General features: G+C 44.0%; 1 protein-coding gene across 1 annotated transcript; it reads left to right on the top strand.

The window, feature by feature from the left end:
- Positions 1-298: 298 nt before the first annotated feature.
- On the top strand, positions 299-23,037 carry LOC111144229 (calreticulin 3). Its single transcript, XM_022498441.1, has 9 exons — positions 299-452; positions 670-771; positions 3,480-3,683; positions 11,510-11,604; positions 14,064-14,252; positions 17,578-17,685; positions 17,767-17,895; positions 18,474-18,566; positions 22,789-23,037. The coding sequence occupies exons 1-9, from the start codon at positions 362-364 to the stop codon at positions 22,930-22,932; spliced, it is 1,155 nt and encodes a 384-aa protein (XP_022354149.1). The 5' UTR covers positions 299-361; the 3' UTR covers positions 22,933-23,037.
- The last annotated feature ends 756 nt before the right edge of the window (positions 23,038-23,793 follow it).

The raw sequence follows: 23,793 nt of genomic DNA, 5'->3' as shown, positions 1-23,793 counted from the left end.
TCAACCCTGCCAACCTCCTCCCACGATGTCCATCCGCAGAGGCCGCCACCCGGCTTCGGCCAAACACTGCGGCCGGATGGGACCGTTGCCCCCGGCAACAGCGCTAGGGCGGAAAGAGACTACATATCCCGGCGCGCGCCGCCTTCCGAGGACCAATGGGGCCCCAGGTCACAATCGCGGGGCGTCATGGGAGTGACAGTGCGAGGGCGGGCCCGGCGTGCACTGCGCGCTAAGGGCCAATGGAGCCTCAGATCACAATCGCGAGGCGTGACGGGAGTTGTAGTTCTGGGGCGGCCAGGCACGCCGCGGAGACAGCTGGGAGCAAAGGAGCGGTTATGAGAAGAAGTGCGGCGCACCTTTAATGGCTGTGGCTCACGTTCCACTTTGGGCGGTCTGCATGCTGAGGGTGGCGCTGGCCACTGTCTACTTCCAAGAGGAATTTCTAGACGGAGGTGAAGAGGCGATACCCGTGGTGGTGGAGTGGGGGCGTAAGCTGCCCAGCCAACAGCCCGAGTCACCAGTGGCCCCCGTCCATCACCGCGGGATTGGTGGTGGTGGAGCCTCGAAGCTTCGAAGCCTCAAGCCTCCCTCTCCTTCCCCCCGCCCAATACACCTTTCATGACTTAAGTGAACACTTTCAGCTCTAACCGCTGTTGTTTACCCCCACAGAGCGCTGGAGGAACCGATGGGTGCAGTCCACCAATGACTCTCAATTTGGGCATTTTAGACTCTCGTCGGGGAAATTTTATGGTCATAAAGAGAAAGACAAAGGTTAGTGTAGGAATGGTGAGAACGTCGAGCTAAGGGTCACCCCCCAACACCACCACCGTAGCAGCCTTGCAGGGTAGGTGTGGCACACCCCTAACACCTCTACAGCCCATTCACTGGCGGGAAAACTAAGGCTTGGATAAGGTCTGGCATTATTTTTTCTCTTTCCTTTCTTTACTTGCCCAAGATCGCCCCATTGTATCCCAGGTGGTCTCATGAGTTTGGAGACCCCAGGTCTCTGACCTGCAAAGGGTAAAAGGTTAAGGGATATTTCTCATTTTTGTTTTCACTTTAAGAAGAAAAAAAAAAATTGAGGTTAAAAGGTACATGTTGTCAGGTGCATATCTTAAGGGTACAGAAAGATGAGTGTTTACATCTATACACCCTGGTCAAGATAGGGAATATTTTCAGAGGTCCCCGTTGCACCCTCCACCTACCCCCTCACCCCAAGTCACAACCTTTCTGGTGGCAAGGATGACTTCTGTCTCTTCATTCCTGTTGATAAAAGGTGGATACACCACAACTTGTTTACCACCTGTTTTTTGCATAGCTGGTGAGATAAGAATGATTTTTTTACATTTTTTAATTATTGAGGGAGTATCAAAAGGGGAGTAGTATTTGTGTCATATAAAAATTATATAAAATTCAGTGAAATATATGAAATTTCATATTTCACTGAATTTTATATAATTCAGTAAAGTATTAATGGATTAATTAATATAAGTATTAATAAAGTAAAGTATTAATGGAACACAGCCATGCCCATTCATTTACATAGAGCTATGGCTTTTTTTGTGTGCTGCAAAGTCAGTAAGTTGGGACAGGGACCATATGACCCAGAAAGTCTAAAATATTTGTTCTCTGGCTTTGTAGAAAAGGTTTGCAGACCCCTGATTTAGATGAAAAGTTTCCCTCTTCACCAACCTTCTGCTCAACCTCCATCTTGAGTCTGTTACTGCAGGGTTGTCCGGTCGGCAGCTTCCGGTTTGCTACTATATATGCCTTGTTTTCTATATTACATGTTGGTCCAATGAGTTGATAAAAATTCAGCCCAGGGACACCTGGGTGGCTCAGTCGGTTAAGCTGCTGCCTTCAGCTCAGGTCATGATCCCAGGGTCTCTGGGATTGAGTCTCTCTCTGCCTCTGCCTGCCACTCTGCCTGCTTGTGCATGCTCTCTCTCTCTCTCTCTCTCTCTCTCTGACAAATAAATAAATAAAATCTTTAAAAAAAAAAAAATCCAGCCCAAAGGTCAAAAGTAGAGTGAAATTAGCAGGTGGTTCCATCAGGCTTATCCAAGGATAAGGGTGTCCGCTTAGAGTCATTTGTGTTTTCCTCCACGGTGTTTTTTTCTTGTCCGGTCTGGGATCCCGAGGCTCTGTGTTTCATTCACTCCGGCACACATCTACTGAGAGCACACATGGTCAAGGCACTGGGGATACTGGTTAATTTGCCTCCTTTCATTGTGGTCTCCCAGGACCTTCACACACAAGTTGTGGATGGGAAGATAAATAGAATTTAGTTGGACAGAGATGAGAAGTGGTGAGGCATGATGGGGGTGGCTGAGGAGGGTGGTGAGAGAGAGGGAGGTGGTGATTCTTGGCCTTAGGAATTGCTTGGTTGGTAAGAGGGTAGAGGAGGGGGGTGAGCCTATGAATTCTTTGAGAAAGGGGGGGGCAGAGAACGGAAGAGAGAGAGAGATGAGTGTGGTAGTGAGCAGTTAGCCATGAGTTCAGGCTTGGACATATTGATAGAAAATGAAAATGCCAAGGGCATTTATGATGGATCTCGAGGTTGGCAGGTACAGGGGCAGGAATGTGGAGCAGGGAAGACGAGGTTATAGGAAGACTGCCTCTTTTCAACTTTGTCTTCTACTCCAGTATATGATAAGAATTTGGCATAGAGCCTAATGGTACTGAAAAGGGAGGGGGGTTAGTCTTGAAGTGAACACCTAAACTTATAAAATATGAGATGATTCATGTGACAAAAGGGTGGTGTTTTTGTAAAAAGAGGACAGCTGTGGGCCAGCACATCCCATGCAGTGAAGCACTTATTCCAGGACAGCGCTTTGTCCTCCGTCTACTGTGGTGTGTCTTAAGCAACTATATATGTATTTTTTATTTGACACAGAGAGACAGTGAGAGAACAGAAGCAGAGGGAGTGGGAGAGGAAGAAGAAGGCTTCCCGCTGAGCAGAGAGTCTGATGCTGGGCTTAATCCTAGGACCCTGGGATTATGACCTGAGCTGAAGGCAGCCGCTTAACGACTGAGCCACCCAGGCGCCCCTTAAGCAACTATTTTAAGATAGAATTCAAGAAAAGATGTGGGATGCTCTGTTTTTTTTTTTTTTTTTAATTAAGTTGCTACACAAGCTTTATTGTATAGTCCCACCCTTTCTTTGGGAGATGAAGCAAAATTAACTTTTCATCCATAATTAAGTTGCATATTTGTCATTTAAAGCTGAAGTGTCTCTTTAACTTAGGGCATGACAGTGGTGTATTGAGCACAAAAGCAACAGAGCGTGGAAAGTTCTGTGGCAGCAGAGAGCATGTTACTGGTATACCTGTCATGTGTTATTGTGAAAATATGTTTCAGCCTCCAGAGTGACATAAGTTATTACTGAGGGTGCGGAACAGACAACCATTTAATTTCCTGCAGCACTGAGCATAGTGTCATTCCCAATCCTTCATGAGTATTTGTTTGTTTGTTTAAAGGTCTGCAAACCACTCAAAATGGCCGATTCTATGCCATCTCTGCGCGATTCAAACCATTTAGCAACAAAGGGAAGACTCTGGTCATTCAGTACACAGTAAAACACGAGCAGAAGATGGACTGTGGAGGGGGCTACGTTAAGATCTTCCCTGCAGACGTGGATCAGAAGAACCTGAACGGAAAATCCCAGTACTATATTATGTTTGGTGAGTTTAGATAGTACAAAACAACCATTTCTGGGGACTTTGAATCCTTCCACTTCATAAAATCCTGACTAAGACTTTGCCAAAATAGTAGTATTGAGTATATCCGACCAAAGGTTTTTAGTACTGTTTAACCTAGTTAATATGAAAAGGCAACTATACTATTTTATTGTACTATTTTATTTATTTATTTATTTATTTGACAGAGAAAGAGACAGGGAGAAAAGGAACACAAGCTGGGGGAGCAGCAGAGGGAGAAGGGAGGGAGCAGGGAGGAGGGAGGAAGCAGAGGGAGAAGCAGACTCCCTGCTGAGCAGGCAGCCCAATGTGGGACTCGATCCCAGGACCCTGAGATCATGACCTGAGCTAAAGGCAGATGGTTAACTGACTGAGCCCCCCAGGCATCCCTCTATTATAACTTCTTTTTAAAAAAATTATTTATTTATTTGAGAGAGAGAGAGAGTGTGAGTGGGGGAGAGGGACAGAGAGAGAAAGAGAGAGAATCCTGAAGAATCCTGAGAGACTCCCTGCTGAGCGTGGAGCCAGACATGGACTCAATCCCAGGACCCTGAGACTGTGACCTGAGCTGAAATCAAGAGTTGGCCACTTAATTGAGCCCGCCAGGCTCTCCTTCTTATACTTTTGAGAAAGTTGGTTATTTAATATTAATGTAGCCCCTGGTACTTGGAATATATCAGGACTCAGAAGACCTTGGCCAAGGGCCACATCAGCCCATGACCTGTGTGTGTTATGCCCCATGAGCTGAGAATGGGTTTTAACATTTTTAATGATTAAAAAAAAAAGAAGGATAATGTTTTCGACACATGAAAATGATAGGAAGGCCAAAATGTTTCCTCTCTAGCCCCTGCTGGCCCCTGGAACACTTTAAATATCTCCTGATAGCAGAAGGAATTGATTATCGGGATGGGACCACTTTGGGCCACAGGAACGAGACATAGCTGAAGGGTATGGATTTAAAAAACTTTCAGAATGAAGAGGATCCTGGGAAAATAGAGTAGGAAGCTTCAGGAATCCATTTCCCTACCTAGATAAGAATCATAACAACAGGATCTGATGTAACTGTTTTGAAACTCTGAAGTCTATGGAAGGATTGCTCCTTCCAGGGGAAGAATGGGGAGTTTAATTTTCATCAATTTCAGCTCTTAGCAGAGTGGATATACCCATCTCCCATTTCAAGCCACAAGGCAGACAGCTATGACTTGTATGTGTATGTGTAGGAGCAGCCTACACACGGCTTGCCACAAAAATGGTTGGTAAAAAGGACCCTGTCCTCCAAATATCAGGAAACTGAGCTCTCATTGAGGATTGCTGATGATGATCAGAGTTGCAAAGAGGTGAACAGCAGTTTTGTGTGTTATTGAAGTTAAACTGGTATAAATTCAAATTAGAGCATTATAACTTTAGGGTGTTAAATGTAATCCCTATGATAACCACAAAGAAATAACTATAGGATATACACAAAAGGAAATTAAAAAGGAATTTAAACAATTCCCTATGAAAACTCAACTGAAAAGAAGACAGCATTGCAGGAAATGAGGAACAAAAAAGCTGTAGGGCATATAGAAAACAAATAGAGTGACAGAAGTGAGTCCCTTCTTACCAGTAATTAAATGTAAATGGATGAAAATCTCCAGTTAAAAGACAGAGATTGGCAGAATGGATAAAAACACAAGAGCCAGAGGGGCACCTGGGTGGCTCAGTTGGTTAAGCATCTGCCTTTGGTTCAGATCATGACCCCAGGATCCTGGGATTGAGTCCCACAACAGGCTCCTTGCTCAGTTGGGAGCCTGCTTCTTTCTCTGTGGCACCTGGGTGGCTCAGTGGGTTAAGTCTCTGCCTTCAGCTCAGGCCATGATCCCAGGGTTCTGGGATCAAGCCCCCGTAACGGGGTCTCTGCTCAGCAGGGAGTTCTCTGCATGCCTCTCTGCCTACTTCTGCCTACTTGTGATTTCTCTCTCTGTCAAATAAATGCATAAGAAATCTTAAAAAACACCAAACCCATGAGCCAACCATATGCATTCTACAAAACACTCACTTGAGATCCAAAGAAACAGGTTGAAAGTGAACAGAAGGGAAAAGATATTCCAGGCAAATAACACCCAAAAGAGAGCACAGTGACTATATTAATATATATTTATATACTAATATAAATAGAGTTTAAATAAATCAGAGAGGTTATAAGCGACAAAAGACATTGCATATTAGTAAGAGAGTCAATATAGCAAAAGGATATAACAATTACATCTACACTCCTAATGAGCATCAAAATATGTGAAACAAAAACTGGTAGAATTGAATGGAGAAGTGGACAGGGATGGTAAAGGTTAGAGCAGAGATAAATGAAATCATGAATAGAAGAACAGAGAAAATCAGTGAACTCAAAAGTTCTCCAAAAAGATCAACAGATTTGACAAAACCTTTAGGTAAATGGATTTAGCTAAATGGAAAAGGAGACTCAAATTACTAAAACCAGAAATGGGATGTTACTACCAATTCTACAGAAATAAAAAGAATTATAAGATAGTGCTAAGAACAGGGCGCCTAGGTGGCTCTGGGTTAAGCCGCTGCCTTCGGCTCAGGTCATGATCTCGGGGTCCTGGGATCGAGTCCTGCATCGGACTCTCTGCTCAGCAGGGAGTCTGCTCCTCGCTCTCTCTGCCTGCCTCTCTGCCTGCTTGTGATCTCTGTCTCTATCAAATAAATAAATAAAATCTTTTTTAAAAAAGGTAGTGCTAAGAACAGTTGTATACTGCAAAATTGGATTACCTTGATGAAATGGACAAATTCCTAGAAACACAAACCCTGCCAAGACTCCATCATGAAGAAATAGAAAATCCAAAGAGACCTATAAATAGTAAAGAGAGCAGTAAGCCAAACTCTCCAAAGAAAAGTCCCGAATCTGATGAATCTCTCATGAATTCTACCAAACATTTAAAGGAGAACTAATACCAATCCTTTTCAAACTTCACAAAAAAAAATTGAAGAGGTGGGAACGTGTATTCCCCAACTCATTCTGTGAAGCCAGCATTATCCTGACGCCAAAGCCAGACACTACAAGAAAAGAAAACTACAGAACAGTATGTTTATGGACACTGATGCAAAAATTCTCGACAAAATACCCCAAAAGAATTCAGCAGCATATTGACTGATGAAAATCAGTCAATATTATATGACGCATCAACAGAATGAAAGAAAAACACATGATCATCAAAAATTTTATCATTTGAAGATAAAAAGTCGACAAACTAGGAATAGCAAGAAACTACTTCAATATAATAAAAGCCATCTACAAAAAACCCACAGTAAACATACTCTGGTGAAAGAGAAAGCTTTTCCTGTAAGATCTGAAACAAGGCAAGGATGCCCACTCTTACCACTTCTATTAACATTGTACTAGAAGTTCTAGCCAGAGCAATTAGGCAGGAAAAATAAATGCAAGTTATCCAAATCGGAAAGGAAGAAATAAAATGACCTTTATTTGCAGATGATATGATCTTATACATAGAAGACCATAGAGATTACACACACACACACACACACACACACACACACACACACACACAGAGTCTATTAGAACTGATGAATGAATTCAGCAAAGTAGCAGGATACAAAGTCAACACACAAAAAAACAGTTGCATCCTATATATGAACAGTGAACAATCTGAAAGTGAAATTACAAATGCAATTCCATTTATAATAGCATTCAAGATAGTAAAATACTTAGGAATTAAGCAAGGGGGTGAAAAACTTGTACAGTGATAACTACAAAGTATTGCTGAAGGAAATTAAAGAAGATAGAAATAAATGAAAACATATTCCATGTTCATAGGATTGGAAGATTCAATAGTCTTAAAGTGTCAACACTAGACAAAGTAATCTACAGATTCTACAGCAATATATAGATCCAGTCTAATTCCTATTAAAATTTCAATGACTTTTTTTGCAGAAATGAAAATACCCATTCTAAAATTCATATGGAATCTCAAGAGACCCTGAATAGCCAAAACAATCTCAAAAAAGAAGGCCAAGGGGGTGCCTGGGTGGCTCAGTTGATGGGGTAACTGACTTTTGATTTCAGTTCAGGTCATGATCGCAGGATCCTGCGATGGAGCCCTGTTTTGGGCTCCTCATTCAGTGGGGAGTCTGCTTCAGGATTCTCTCTTTTCCTCTGCCTCTTCCCCCATTTTTACATGTGCGCACACGCGTGCGCTCTCTCTGTCTCTCTCAAATGAATAAATAAATCTAAAAAAAAATAAGAAGACTGAAACTAGAGGACTCGAGTGTCCATCAACAGATGAGTGGATAAACAAATGTAGTGTCCATACAATGAAACATTATTTCGCTTCATAAAGGAGGACAGTGCTGACACCTACCTACTACAATATGGATGAACCTTGAGGACATTATTCTAAGTGAAATAAGCGAGACACAAAAAGACAAGTACTATACAATTCCGCTTATTTTAGGTCCTCAGAGTAGTCAAAATTATAGAGATAGAACATAGAATGGTGGCTGCCAGGGGCTGGGGGCAGGTGAGAATGAGGGCTATTCATGGGTGTAGAGTTTCAGTTTTATAAGGTGAAAAGAGTCGGGGGGTGGATGGTGGTGATGACTGCACAATGATGTGAGGGTATTTAATACCATTGGAAGGTACACTTAAAAATGGTTAAGGTGGTAAATTTTATGTATATTTTACCATAGTTTTAAAAAGTGAAGAAAAAGTTGGGAATGGAAATACGGTTTTAGAATATCCGTCGATAATTCAAATGTGGAGAATCGTTTTTTAAAATTCTCTTCTCGTGATGTGGATGTCTTGTAGAAGTTTTCTCTGTCATCATTTTTCCATGCTTATCTGTGAATTTATCGTGATCAGCATCAGGCTTCAGACACCTGTTATACTGTCCTCACGTTTGTGTACACTGCTGGTCATAGTGTGACACAGAAGTAGAGAGAATAGGGGTGCCTGGGTGGCTCAGTCGGTTAAGCGTCTGTCTTGGGCTCAGGTCATGATCCCAGGAGCCTGGGATCCTGCATCCCCTGCTAAGCAGGAAGCCTGCTTCTCCCTCTCCCTCTGCCTCCCTCTCCCTCTCCCTCTGCTGCTCTGCCTGCTTGTGCACACACTTTCTCTCTCTGTGTCAAATAAATAAATATAATCTTTGAAAACAAAAAAGAAGTAGAGAGAATAGATATTATTAGATTATTTATTGGATTTGGATGTAATCCTGCCTTGTCTCGGAGGGTAAGGTGACTTTTCAAAGGCCACAGAATTACATAGACCCAGTTTCCACCAACTGCACAGTCCCCGACCTCTCCCCACTTCTTTCCACCCTGCCATGCCTCCCATTTACTCTTGAATTTGAAATCTGGAATGGAGAAAGTCTTTATTTTGATTAAAAAGGAAATCAAAGTGGCTTGGTTTGGGTTATTATTATTCTCTTAAAATGGGATGGCAGAGATATCTGGCAAAAAAAAAAAAATATTACCTGTGGAATCAGAGATGCTTTCACAAGTATTTCATTTACTTGGGTTTGGTAAACAAAATCACCACAAACACTAGCTAGAATCCCCATCTTTTAATTATATATAACGTGTCTTCTACATCTGAATTGTGAAGCAACTTCCTTTGGAGGAAAAAAGAAAAGCCAAGTAAATTATCTGTATTATTTTTGCTTTTAATTCAGTTGCATTTTATTTTTTTTAAAGATTTTATCTATTTATTAGAGAGAGAGAGAGAGAGAGAGAGAGAGAGAGAGACAGTGAGAGAGAGCAGGTCAGAGGAGAAGCAGACTCCCCGTGGATATGGGAGCCCCATGCGGGACTCAATCCCAGGACTTCAGGATCGTGACCTGAGCTGAAGGCAGTTGCTTAACCCACTGAGCCATCCAGGCGCCCTCAGTTGCATTTTAGTTAAGCCCATTGTGTCACTGTTAGAACACTTCCCCGTGATGCCTCAGCTCTACTCTTTGGCATGAGGGCAGCTTGCTAAGGCTTGTGATGTTGAAGGGAAAAAGAGAAGTTGGGCCATTGCCAGGGGCCTTACAAATGCAATCTTAGATTATGTCTAAACCCTAGGAAACCAGTAACAGGGCTTCCATTTTGCAAATAAAAAAACGGAGGCGGGCTCCTCGGTGGCTTAGTCATTTAAGCATCTACCATCCGCTCAGGTCATGATCTCAGGGTCCTGGGATCCAGGCTCCCTGCTCAGTGGGGAATCTGCTTCTCCCCCTCTCTGCTCATGTTCTCTCTCTCTGTCTCCATCAAATAAATAAATAAAATCTTGAAAAACAAAAATAAAAACAACAACTAAGGCTCGGGGAGGGAGGGGGGCTGGGTGGCTCAGTAGGTTAAGCATTTAAGCTTCTGGCTTGGGCTCAGGTCATGGTGTTGGGGTGTGAGCCCTATGTCAGGCTCCCTGCTCAGTGGGGAGTCTGCTTTTCCCTCTCCCTCTGAATCTTCCCTTGCTCATTGCCCCCCCACACCCCTCCACTTCCCCCACCCCTGCCCGCGCTTAATCTACCTCAAACAAATAAATATCTCAAAAGAAAAACCAAAACAAAATCTGAAGCTCACAAAGATTAAACTTCCTTGCCCAAAGGCAGGTCAGCCTGTTTAGAGCCCTTCTGTCTACCCCATTTCCTCATAAAAATACATTATGCACATAAATATTTTATGATCGCTGTTAACGGAAAATGTCCAGATTTTCCGGTCATGTCTGGGCATGTTCCAAAGCTTAATTTAATATTTAAAACATGTAGGTGCTTAGAAATAGGAGAATTCTGACCACTTTTGAGGGAAGAATTCCATGTTTTAATCCCCAGGTAATAGCTTTTCACACAAATAGTTCGCATACCATAGCTTTTGTTTTAAAAATTGAACTGGGATCTTTTCCAGTGATAAGAAGAAAAGGAAATTACACAAACAAGCATCCTCTGAGAACTCAGGGCGATAGACATGGATGCTGCTTCCAAGTTCAATGTCACATCCACTCTGGCAAATTGATAATATCCTTCAAGTAATTATGTGCAGCCTGGATCTCTCTTATTCTGAAGGTTCATCACTGCAAGTTCTAGAAAAAAAAATTGCAGTCATCTGCTTGTGTTTACACAGCCTCACAGAATCCCTGGGGGCGGGTGCAGTCCCGGGTTAGTGGATGTGGTGGAATTTGATTTGAGACAGACAGATGCTCTAGTACATACATTCCTGAGGCTTAAGGTCAATAAAGCAGCCGCGGGGTAGTTCCAAACATCCCCGGAAGGTTTGACAAGTTTTCCAGATCCCTCCCGCAAACCTTGTTTAGTATATTAAGAAAACCTTAATCTGAATATGCGTGTGTTGTCTTGGGACATAATAGGAACAAATACTGAGCTTTGCTATATGAAATGCTTTACACCCTTTAGCCCATCTAATTGGCAAAAATAGCCGTGGTTGATTCACATCCCCATTTTAGAGAACAGGACACAGGCATGAGGATTGCAAATATGTTTTCCCACAGTGAATGAGAGCAGGAATCCCAGCCAGCTAGTCCATCCCTGAAGCCCTCACCTGGGCACACCGCACTTCTCAAGCCTCGGACAGCACATCAGGAATGCTTCCTTGACTGTTAAATCCTTTTCTTACTCACGTGCTGCCTTTCACTTGAGTCCAAAGGTGTCGCTGTCCATTTCAGTATCCATGCCAAAGTCTGATGATTCCTGCACACGCAAGCTTCTGGTCCTCGCACCTTACTTCAGGGGAATGGTTGGGGGTGTCCTGTGGTGACGCATGAGCGAAGGAAATTGAGTGCAGCTTGTATTTTTTTTTTTTTGTAGGACCTGATATTTGTGGATTTGATATCAAGAAAGTTCATGTTATTTTACATTTCAAGAATCAGTATCACTCAAACAAGAAATCAATCAGGTGTAAGGTAAATGCTTTCGTATTCAAATCTGTAATTATGTTAGCTCTTCCTGATAACCTAAATTTAGAGAAAATAGCTTTGGTCTTAAGATACTGAACTGAGCCAGGAATGGATCTTAGCAACACACCCCCGCCCCTTGGTTTCCAGTTTACCAGGCTCATTAGAGACACTTACATACCCTATTGGCTTGTTTTCTGAAGTTTGTACCCATCAGGAGGTAGACGCACTTTTTACTGCGCGCTGCACTATAATTTGCCTTGTAAGGGTTACAGCAACAGAGTCCATTTCTGCTGTATCCATCCTCACTAAGGAATGAAATAAATATTCAGCATGGGGGGGAAAATGTCTTAGAGAAATTAATCTTCAAAATACCAAAGCATTTAGAAACAGGAATGTTTTGAAATGAAAGCATACTTTCTTACTTTCTATCCATGGATCCTGTGAAAATAACACTTTCTGCCTTGGGGCCAACTTTATGACTCCACGGCCCAGCCCAGGACTTCTCCAAAGATACAACTTGCGTCAAGTCCCTGGCGCTGGGCCCGTGGAGGGAGGGTACACTCCCTGAAGCGGCCCCTCCATTTGAATGTAGTGGCCAGGAAACGGGGACCTGTCCCGTGAGGTCCCCCCAGTGCCCAGAGCTCCAACATGGGAAGCCTCCACAAATCTGGGTGAATTTGGGCGGGAGGCCAGAGTGTGTTTCGAGAGCACGTTGATGGCACAGAGGGAAAGTGTCCATAACCACCCCTTCTTCAGTCCTGACCCAAGCTGGGGGGTGTTCGGTCTCCCCACAGAGCCCCAGTGACTCTCCATCAGCAACATGGTTCCCACCCACTAACTTGGTGGCTACAAAGGATCATTGGGTCCCCTCTGCATGGAGAGGCCCAACATCCTCCTGGGGGGCGTGAGAGAGAGCTTGAAACCCATCTTAGTGCACAGGTTTTACACCTGATTCCCAATAAATTGTTCACTTGTGCATCAGGTATGTGGGAGAGAGCAGGGGTGTCGCCGCCATAGGTTGTGAAGCCTGGCCTGGACCGTGCTGGGGAGGTTAGAGCAGGATTTGCTCAGGTCAACCACCCTAGGGGGCCCCTGGGTGACACCTGCAGGCTGATGACACTCTCAGACAGGTGCTATTTCGGCTACCTGTTAGAAGAATAAAATGCTTCTGTTGAAGGAGCACTGACTCACAGCAGGTAATAGGCGTTCTGTGCCACTGTGAAGGAACGGCCGGGGACCTCCCCTGCAGCCCTCAGCAGTCTTCGAGGAGGGGATCAGATCTGCATGTTAGAAAAATACCTTGGAGACTCTCTCTGGGGAGGAAGGGTGGAGGGACAGGGTGATCAGTAGGCAGGGAGAAGGCTAAAGGCTAAGGCTTCAGCGGGATGCAGAACAGGGGACTGTTTGGGCAGATAATTCAGGGGCAGGACCTAGAGGACTTCACAATATTGGGAATGTGAGTCCTGAGGATGTGGACCATGACTCTCAGCTGCCTGCTCTTAATCATTAGGAAAAGCAAAGACCAATAAGGAGGCCAGGGCACACTCGGGAGTTTTGATTGGAACTATCAGTTGTGAAATCCCAGCAGACATCCAGGTAGAGGTGTCCAGTAAGGTGTTGGAAACTGTGGTCTGAAGCTCAGGCCAATGGTCGGGATTAAAGATCCTGCTTTGGATCCATTGCATATGTGCGGGAGTGGATGTTATCCCTCGGGGGCCCAGCACTTGTGGTTAGATCCTGGAAGGTACCAACAACCTGGCCAATGAGCCCAAAGTCGAAATCAGGAAAGGTGAGTAGAGACTAAGATGGGTAGAGAGCATTGGGAGAAGCATGTACTCAGCTGTCCCAGCGAACTACAGAGGTTGGGAGGGACACTGAGCAGACAGAGCCATCAGCCATGGTGTGGACAGCAGCACCCTGTCCCTCAGGGCAGAGCAGAGGGGTACCAGAGAAGCTTTTACCTTTGGCTCTTAGCAGAGGGAGGGGCCTGAGGCCTTAACTATGACCAAGAGAGGCACCAGGCCTGCCCTTGCAGAGCCTAAACCATTGGACAGCTCAGAACATTAGAAAGTTCTCTCCTGTGTTGAAAAATAAACTGGGCTTCATTTAGTGTCTTTTGGAGTACAGAAGAGGACGCTGTTTCCCACATAATTTTTCATAAACAGAGCAGTGGTCCCTCGGTGTGTACCCACCACCCTGTCATAACCGCCTGTGGGCATCTAGCGGGGAGCCATCGTCTACACAAAAGGAAGTAAGCCGCTCAGGTCTGCTTGGTAGCAAGGAAGTTTTGTATAAAGGGGGGATTTCTTCCGCAGGACCCATTTTTTAGTCAAGTTGACCCCCGTCCCTAGAACCTCTCTCCTTGCTCTTTATAGCAAGGCTTTGAAGACTTAAACCATGTAGGTAGACCTGCCCTGAGACATCAAGGGTCTCATCGTTATCCTTTCTCCCCTTAAAATGTGCAGGTTGATGGCTTTACACACCTCTATGCTCTGATTTTAAGACCAGACCTCACTTATGAAGTGAAGATCGATGGTCAGTCGATTGAATCCGGCAACATCGAGTATGACTGGAACTTAACGTCACTTAAGAAGATGGAGAAGTCCTCTGTAGAGTCCAAGGATTGGGACCAGGCTGAAGGTGACAAATCCCAGGTATGGATTTATCCCAAACAGCTCTAGAGAGGGTGCGGGTGAAGTGTGTATGTACTTGGGTGGGATTGCTACATGGCTGGTGATCGTGAGGTCAACATTATCACAATCAAAGTGTCCTCCCCCAGAGGGCTTCTGGGTGGCTCAGTCCATTAAGTGTCTGACTCTTGATTTCAGCTCAGGTGGTGGTCTCAAGGTTGTGAGACTGAACCCTGCATTGGACTCCATGCTGGGCATGGAGCCTGCTTCAGATTCTCTCTCCCTCTACTCCCCTCCCCCTGTCCCCAGCTTGTACACACTTTCTCTCTCTCTCTCTGTTAAAATAAATAAATAAATCTTAAAAATCGATCTTTCAAAAAAAAAAAAAAGGCGTCCTCTCTGGAACATTTGCCACTGAAACCGGCCACACAGGTATTGTGGAAGAGTTTCGTAATATTTGAGATGAAAGCAAGTAAGTTTTTTTTAAACCAATTTTTTATTCTAAGAAAAGGATAAAACATCAGCAACCTTTATAAAAATGATTTTTTTTGGTTATTCTGAACCTGAACATAAAGTATTTTTTGAGCCTCACACTTGTGACTGACAAGCAAGAATCTGTTAATGTAACCTCTATGCGTTAAGTTCCTAGGGCTGCCGTAACAAGATACCACAAGGTGGGTGGCTTAAGGTGACAGAAATGTATTCTCACACGGTTCTTGAAGGCAGAAGGCAGAAATCCAGGTGTCGTCAGGGTCACACTCCCTCTGAAGTATCCAGGGAACAATCCTTTCCTTGTTTCTTCCACCTTCTGTTGCCTCCCAAGCTCCTGGGCTGGTAGACATCTGGCTCTGCCTCCGCCTCCCCGTGGCCTTCTCGTGTCTCCTCTCTCTCTCTCTCTCTTAAAGATGTTTGCCCTTGGTTGTAGGACCCACCTGGATAATCCAGAGTGACCTTCCTTGAGATCCTCACCTGAATTATATCTGCAGAGATCTTTGTCTCAATAGAAGCTCGCATTCCCAGATTCCAAGGTTTAGGATGCATACAAACCGTCCCTGGGAACTACCACTCAACCCACCACGAGCTCCCTTCTGTCTTGTTTTGTTTTCAGTTTATGTTTATTTGTTGTTGAAGCATTTTGTTTTGAGTATCAAACTCCGCACCAAACCCATGAGCCATTTGTCTTACGACAGTTGTCTTTGCCATAACTGAAAGTTCTGGACTCAGTGTGTGTGTGTGTGTGTGTGTGTGTGTGTGTATGTTTTAAAGATTTATTCATTTATTTGACAGAGAGAGAGAGAAAGAGAGCATGAGTGGGAGGGGCAGAGGGAGAGGGAGAGAGAATCTGAGGCAGACTCCCTGCCGGGCACAGAGCCTGACTCGGGCTCAAGCTCACTATCCTGAGATCACGACCTGAGCTGAAACCAAGAGTCGGTCCCTTAACTGACTGCACCCCTGGCACCCCTGGACTGTGTTTACAATTAATTTCTGGCAACTAAAACTGACCCATGGCCCTGCTGTCTGACCATCAAATACGTCATCATAGATAGTGTAATCAGGAAAGCAAAAGAACAAAGTTTCTCCCTCCCTTCCTTACCTTCAAAACAGACCAGAGCAGTAGTTTTCACCTGGAAAGAAGACTTACTGTAACAAAGCACAAGATGGCAAAGAAAATCGATCTGGCTGCTCAGAAGACACCAGTATTGGGATGAAAGTCCCGGCCACCTGGGTGCCAGCTAGCCACTCTGTGTGTCTCAGGGCCGAGTGTCTGTGAGCCGGCTCCCTCTTGGGGCCTTATCAGCTTCCCAGAAGGGGCCTCCAGACTGGCTGTGTTTGGTCCATATGTCTGGTTCTGTGTGAGTTCCTCAACAAATGAGTTCGTGGTGGTATAATGATTTTGTCACCTACAATGTAGGGAGCCAACTGCCCAGATTGAATTGTAAACATTTCCTGGTCCCAGCACAAGAGTGAGCAGCTCATCATTGGTTGGGTTGGGTTGGGGACAAAATGCTGTAGGAGAGGCGACCAAATCCTCAGTCACTGAGAAGTCAATCATTGAGAAGTAGTGTGTAATATGGAAAAGCCACACTCTAAATGCAAGATGTTACTATTTTTCCATTGTTCTGAAAGAGAAAGCATCATTGTAGATAACTTTTATGCATTTATATTAATATTTTATATTTATATCAATATTTATTTATATATTTTATATATAATATATTTTATATATAATATATATTTTATATATAATATATTATATATATTATATATATTTTATATATAATATATTTATGCATTTTATATATTATATATTAATATTTACTCAAACATTTGTAATAATATATAAATATTTATAAAATCATAAAATAATTTATAAATATTTATAATAATTAATGTGTTAATATGTTAATATTTAGATAAACACAAATCCATAGCACCTTTTCCTCATCCATTTATTCAACAAATATTTGTTCAACATCTACTGAGCCACATATATATGTAGAGATGTGTATATATGTATATATGAGTACATATATGACTATATATGTGTGTACATATATGATATGTGTGTGTATATAAGCATTGTATGCATGTGTGTTCATTATGCATTGTACACATGCATATGTGCATGTATGTATCATGCGTATCTGTGTACAGTGTGACTGTTCATATGTATATATAGAAGGTCTATACACCATAACTGCTTTCCTCCTGCTACCCAGCAGTCCTCAGGTAAGTTCTGGAAACTTTCCTGGTTGTCCAGCCTCTCTCTCTGGAACATTCTGCATATGACTGCTATGTAGAAGGTCAGACCACCTAACCCGCAGTGACTGTGTGCCCCTTCTCCCCCATCGTCACTTTTGTCCTATCATTTTTTTAAAAGATTTATTTGAGAGAGAGAGAGAGAGAATGCACACGAGTCAGGGGAGGGACAGAGGGAAAGGGAGAGAGAGAAGTTGTCTCCCCACTGAGTACAGAACCCAACACAGGGCTTGATCCCAGGACCCTTAGATCATGACCACAGCTGAAACCAACCATTAGCTGCTTAACTGACGAAGCCACACAGGCTTCCCTCACCCCCTCATTTAACATTAGCCACTATTTTGAGTTTTGCTCACTCTTGTTCCTCTCACCAGCTTGGGGAGTATGGTGCAATCACGCCAAGGCTTAGGGAGAAAATCCCAGCTGTGTGTGGCCCCAAAACCCTCGGTGGGACTGGGAACCCCGAGCACTTGGCCCTATGACCACCAAATTGATGGGGAAATTGTGACCAAGGCCATGGGCCTGCTACTGCCTCTTGGTAGCTTCTTTTCTCAAATCTGGGAATTGATTTTTTTTTCTTACATTTTAGGACTGGGAGAAGCATTTTTTGGATGCCAGTGCCAGCAAGCCAAGTGACTGGAACAGCGAGCTAGAGGGGGACTGGCAGGGGCCAATGCTGCAAAAGCCTCCATACCAGGTGCGTGACATCCTCTCCCTGCGACTCCCTGGGATGCCCCTCCCACCCTCCTGCAACACTTAAAAGAGTTTGTTGTTGCAGGACGGCCTGAAACCAGAGGGTATAGACAAAGACGTTTGGCTGCACCAGAAGATGAAAAACAGTTATTTAACAGAATACGACCTCTCCGAATTTGAGAACATCGGTGCCATTGGCCTGGAACTTTGGCAGGTCACGTGGTTTTTAATTTACTGTAGTTTGAGAACTCTGAGTTTCAGCCTTAACTCCTTCGTTCACATAGCTGGTACTCCTTGAGCTCCTACTATGTGCCTGGCCCCTGGCCCCAGACCCAGGACACACAGCCAGGGACAAAATAGACATCCTTTCTGCCCTCTGGACACCACCTATCTCCCTCCCTGGGAACCTGTCACTCCTCTGCTTGGGCAAGGCTACTGCTGCTGGCCGAGCCCTACTTTGCACAGTAAGGTTCTCAGGCAGTGGTTGGCAACCATCATGGAATGCTCGAGTCACTTGGGTGCTCTTCCAAGTCTTCATGCCCAGATAGCACCGGGGACCAGTTAAATCAGCATCGTGTGAGTGAGGCCAGGCATCTGGAGTTTCTAAAATATTGTTGGTGACCCCAGTATGCACCTAAGTTTGAGAACCAATGCCTTGGAGGGAGTGGACGTTTTAGAAATGGGTTTAAGCACCTGCTACTGTCGAGAGCACTGAGCCAAATGCAACTGTTTCTTGGTGGAAAGCTGCCATATTCCTCACATCAGTAAGAAAGGCCTCATTTTCATCTACAGGTGAGATCAGGAACCATCTTTGATAATTTCCTGATCACAGATGACGAGGAGTATGCTGAGAATTTTGGCAAGGCTACTTGGGGGGAAACAAAGGTATGGTAAACACAGTGAACTTCTCATTCATTATTCACTTATTTCTGTAGTTGAGTTGAACATATAGGAAAGGGCTTGATGGGTTTTCAGTAGAAAACCCACCCAGATCAAGATGCAGATACAGAACGTTAGCCGGGTTCCAGGAACAACCTCCCACCCCCTCCCAGCCGCCATCAACCCCCAAAGGAACGACCACCATATGTCCAATTAACCTCCTTTTGAAATTCATATAAATGGAGCCATCCAGTATTTTACTCATTCAGGCAGTGCTGTGGGGCTCATATTATCAAATACGGCAGCGGCTCATTTTTAGTGGGTGAATATTCCAGAACATAGGTCTCTGTTCTCTGTTGATGCAGCTTTGGATTGTTTCCAGCTTGTGGCCTCGTGAATAAAGCTGTTACCGTCATTCCCGTGCACGCCCAGGAGAGGGACAGGCTGGGTCACCAGGTGCCACACAGCCAAACAGTTTTCAAGGTGTTATCCTATTTTCTGTTCCCTCGTGCAGTAGATGAGAGTCTTGGTTTATGCCGTAGCTTTGGCTATGCTGGGTATCACTGTAGTTGCTAACAAGTCAGATTTCCTGAAGTATAATTTCTATACCATAAGACTTACCCTTTCTTGGTGTAGAGGCCCTGTGAGTTTTGACAAACGAATACAGTTGTGAAACCACCAACAGAAATCCAAATGCAGAAGAGTGTCACCACCCCCCAAAGTCTCCTTGGGCCCTTTCTAGCCAAACCTTCTCCCACTCAGAGCCTCCCACTGATCCGGTATCTGTCCCTACCATCTTGCCTTTTCCAGAGTGTCCTATAAATGGATTCACCGAGTGTGCGGTCTTTTTTTTTTTTTTTTTTAAGATTTTATTTATTTATTTGTCAGAGAGAAAGAAAGAGAGAGCACCAGCAGGGGGAGATGCAGGCGGAGAGCTGAAGCAGGCTCCCTGCTGAGCGAGAAGCCCAATGTGGGACTCGATCCCCAGACCCTGGAATCATGACCCGAGCTGAAAGCAGACACTCAACCAACTAAGCCGCCCAGACTTCCCTGGCGTGCAGTCTTCCCTTCCCTGCTTCTCAAGCATGATGTGTCTGGGGTCCATGGTGTTGCTGGGGTGTCAGTGAGCAATTGGTTTCTTCGAACTGCTGAGTCCTTTTATCTGTTCAGGCAACAGACAACTGGGTTGTTTCCAGTTTTTGACATATGAACAAAGCTCTTATAAATATTTGCTTACGGTTTTTGAGTGTGGGTGTGTGCTTTCAGTTCTCTGAGATAAATAGCCAGGAATAGCTGAGTCCTACACTAGAAGTGTGGCCCCATAAGAAACTGCCCGCCTGTTCCCAGAGGGGCTGCGCTTTCTTGCATCCTCACCGGCACTGGGGATTGTGGGTTACTCTAGGTGTGTAGTGGTATCTCCGGTTTTAGTTCTGTTGCCCTGATGGCAAATGAAGGTTGGCACTGTTTTATGGCTTTTGTGGCCATTTGGACATCCTCTTTTGTGCAATGCCTGTGTTTTATTGCTTTAATTGAAGTAGAGTTGGCATACAGTATTATATTGGTTTTGGGTGTACAACAGCGATTCAATATGTATATACATTAGGAAATGCTTGCCATGATAAATCTAGCTACCATCTGTCACCATATGAAGTTATTACAATATTGTTGACTGTATTCTCTAGGCTGCACATGACATCCCCATGACATATTTATTGTATAACTGCAAGCTTGTACCTTTTGACCCCCTTCACGCATTTCACCCATCCCTCCACCCTGCCTCTGGCAACCATCCATGCGTTCTCTGTTTCTCTGATTTCATTTAAAAAAAAAAAAAAAAACATTCCAGGGGCACCTGGGTGGCTTAGTGGATTAAGCCTCTGCCTTTGGCTCAGGTCATGGTCTCAGGGTCCTGGGATCGAGCCCCACATCGGGCTCTCTGCTCAGCAGGGAACCTGCTTCCCTCTATCTCTCTCTGCCTGCCTCTCTGCCTACTTGTGATCTCTGTCTGTCAAATAAATAAATAAATAATATCTTTTAAAAAAGAAAATAAAAACATTCCATATAAAGAGAGATTGTATGGGATTTTTCATTCTTATATCATTGAGCGTAATGCTCTCATGGTCCATCTACGTTGTTGCAGATGGCAAGATTTCATTCTTTTTTTATGGTTGAGTAATATTCCAGTGTGTGTGTGTGTGTGTGTGTAGACACACATATACATATATATCACATTTTCTTTATTCATCTGTTGATGGACAATTAGGTTTGCTCTCATGTCTTGGCTGTTGTAAATAATGCTGCACTAAACATGGGGGTGCAGATGTCTTTATTTTTTTATTCTTTAAGACATATTTATTGAGAGAGAGTGAAAGTGAGAGAGAGATCACAGAGGGAAAGGGAGAAGCAGACTTGCCACGGAGCAGAGATCCCCTCTTGGGGCTTAATCCCAGGACCCTGAGATCAGGACCTGAGCCAAAGGCAGATGCTTAACCAACTGAGCCACATAGGCGCCCCACAGATATCTTTTTGAGAGAATGTTTTCATGTTCTTCAGATAAATAGCTGGAAGTGGCATTACCAGATTATATGGTATTCATCTAGTGTGCTATTTTTAATTTTGGAGGAGGTGTCATACTGTTTTCTGTAGTGATCGCACTGATTTATGTTCCAACCAACAGTGTACGAGGGATCCCTCTTCTCTACATCCTTGGCCAGTGCTTCTTACGTAGTGTTTTTTTGATACTAGTCATTCCAACAGTAGTAAAGTGATAGCTCATTGAGATTTTAATTTGCATTTCCCTGACGATGAGAGATGTTGAGCATCTTTTCCTGTGCTGTTGGCCTTCTGTATATCTTCTTTGGAAAACGTCTATTCAGATCCTCTGCCCATTTTTTTTTATTTTTTATTTTTTTAAAGATTTTATTTATTTATTTGTCAGAGAGATAGAGAGAGTACAGGCAGGCAGAGTGGCAGGTAGAGGCAGAGGGAGAAGCAGGCTCCCTGCGGAGCAAGGAACCCGATGTGGGACTCAATCCCAGGACCCTGAGATCATGACCCGAGCTGAAGGCAGCCGCTTAACTGACTGAGCCACCCAGGAATCCCTGCCCATTTTTGAATCAGACTTTTTTTTTGCTATTAAGTTATGTAAGTTCTTTATATATGTTGGATATTAATCCCTTATCAGATATAATTTACAAATATTCTCTCCGATTCAGTAGGGTACCTTTTCATTGTGATGGTGAACCATTTCTTTTTGAACCTGATTTCTGCCACAAAGCCTTATTAAAACTCTTTTTTTTTTTTTTAAGATTTTATTTATTTATTTGACAGAGAGAGATCACAAGTAGACGGAGAGGCAGGCAGAGAGAGAGAGAGAGGGAAGCAGGCACCCTGCTGAGCAGAGAGCCCGATGCGGGACTCGATCCCAGGACCCCGAGATCATGACCCGAGCCGAAGGCAGTGGCTTAATCCACTGAGCCACTACAGAAACCTCCTTGATGTGTTTGTACTCCTAGTCTTTCTGTTTATCTCATGTACCTGGATTTTCTCACTTAGTCTCAGAGGACTCATTTCATTGCATGTTCACTGCTCAGTTGAGAAGGACCGGGGCCCAGGTACTCTGGGAATAGAAAGAAGTGGGGGAGGGGTTGTATTTATTTCCTATGGCCATTGTAACAAATTACCACAAACTGGCTGGTTTGAAACAACATAGATTTATCATCTCACTGTTCTGGAGGCCAGAAGTCCAAAATCAATATTGGGTTGAAATCAAGGCATCAGCAGGGCCACACTCCCTCCAAAGGCTCTAGGGGAGCATCCTTCCTTCACCTCTTGCGGCCTCTGGTGGCTCCTGGTGTTCGTTGGTTTGTGGCCATGTGGCTCTAAATTCTGCCTCTGCCTTCATATGGTCTTCTCCTCTTCTGTCTGTGTGTATGTCAAATCTCTCTCTCCCTGTCTCCTATGAGGACACCTGTGATGGAATTTAGGGCCCAGGGTAATCCTCGTATCTCAACATGCTTAACTTGATCATATTTGCAAAGACCCCTGTCCCAGAGAAGGTCACACTTATAGATTTCAGCGATAAGGGTATGGCATCCTCTGGGGTTCTTCCAAGCCACCTCCAGGCAGTGCAGAAGCCTGCAAGAAGGCAGGAGCAGGCAGACACCCTGTCCACCTAGAAATATAACCCCAGCAGCTAATGTCTCATGTCTCTGTTTCTTTCTCCAAGGGCCCAGAAAGGGAGATGGACGCCATACAGGCCAAGGAGGAAGTGAAGAAGGCCCGTGAGGAAGATGAGCAGGAGCTGCTGATGGGCAGGTTTGGTGGGCAAGAAAACACTTTCCAGAGATATCACAGGAGGGATGAACTTTAATCATTCCCACCCCAGATAAAGATGACTGGTAAAACCTTGTTTCTACTTTAATCTCCATGTAAAAGTGCAAATGTCAACATATGTGGTAATTTGTCCAAATTTCTTTGAGAATGTTCCTATGCTTCTCGGTGGGGTTGGTCTGGTGTTCCCTGAGCCCCACCCCTGGGCACTGAGATGTCTTCTCTTGACAAACCTGAGTGCTAGAAGCCAGAGGAGGCCAGTGGGGGTCTGGCCAAAAATATGAGGCTCTTTGCTTAGCCCCCAGAATGTTTTATAAATAAAAGTTGGGAAAAGTTATCCTGAAAAAGGAGAAATGATACCTTATTTCCTCGGGTTGCAAATTACTAACAGCATATGCTAACCTTTTCCAACATGAAACCTTTACACAACGTCATTCATGTAGAAAGATTCAGCAGGCTTCACTGGTATACTGGTTATTTTGGAGAACCCAGGTCTGTGTGCACAGACTTTTGTTGTGCTGTAAAGAAGCCGCTGCTTCTTTTTCCTCACTCTGTGACCCACTTCTGTGGCCTTTTGTTCTGTGTAAGAGAGAGGAATGAAATTCATTTTCTCAAGTGAAAACAGTCATTACTTCTCAGCTCAGTTTTTTTGCCTTGATCAAATAATTTGCTTTTTAAAAGTCATACATAAGAGTCTTCTCATTTGAAGATGCCTTTTTGCACACAGAAATTTGTGTTGGAAGTAATAAAATTTAGAACACCAAGAATCTAGAATCCAGTGATACTACAAATAAGCTGGATATGTTAGAAATTATATGTGGCACATTGCTAGGTGATCCATGTGAAAAGTCTGCCCGTGAAGTGAAATTCTAGCAGTTTTGTTCTCACTTTGGCTGAAGCT

Source organism: Enhydra lutris, unplaced genomic scaffold (assembly GCF_002288905.1).
Source record: "Enhydra lutris kenyoni isolate GAN:26980312 unplaced genomic scaffold, ASM228890v2 scaffoldscaffold10, whole genome shotgun sequence".
Lineage (NCBI taxonomy): Eukaryota > Metazoa > Chordata > Mammalia > Carnivora > Mustelidae > Enhydra > Enhydra lutris.
The sequence above is the reverse complement of the archived record's forward strand: the minus strand, read 5'-3'. Positions and strand labels throughout refer to the sequence as shown.

Excerpts from the sequence above, each read along its gene's own strand:
- LOC111144229 (XM_022498441.1), top strand. The coding sequence starts at position 362 with ATGGCTGTGGCTCACGTTCCACTTTGGGCGGTCTGCATGCTGAGGGTG. Across the intron at positions 453-669 it reads AGAGGAATTTCTAGACGGAG|AGCGCTGGAGGAACCGATGG; the intron begins GTGAAGAGGCGA and ends TTACCCCCACAG. Across the intron at positions 772-3,479 it reads TCATAAAGAGAAAGACAAAG|GTCTGCAAACCACTCAAAAT; the intron begins GTTAGTGTAGGA and ends GTTTGTTTAAAG.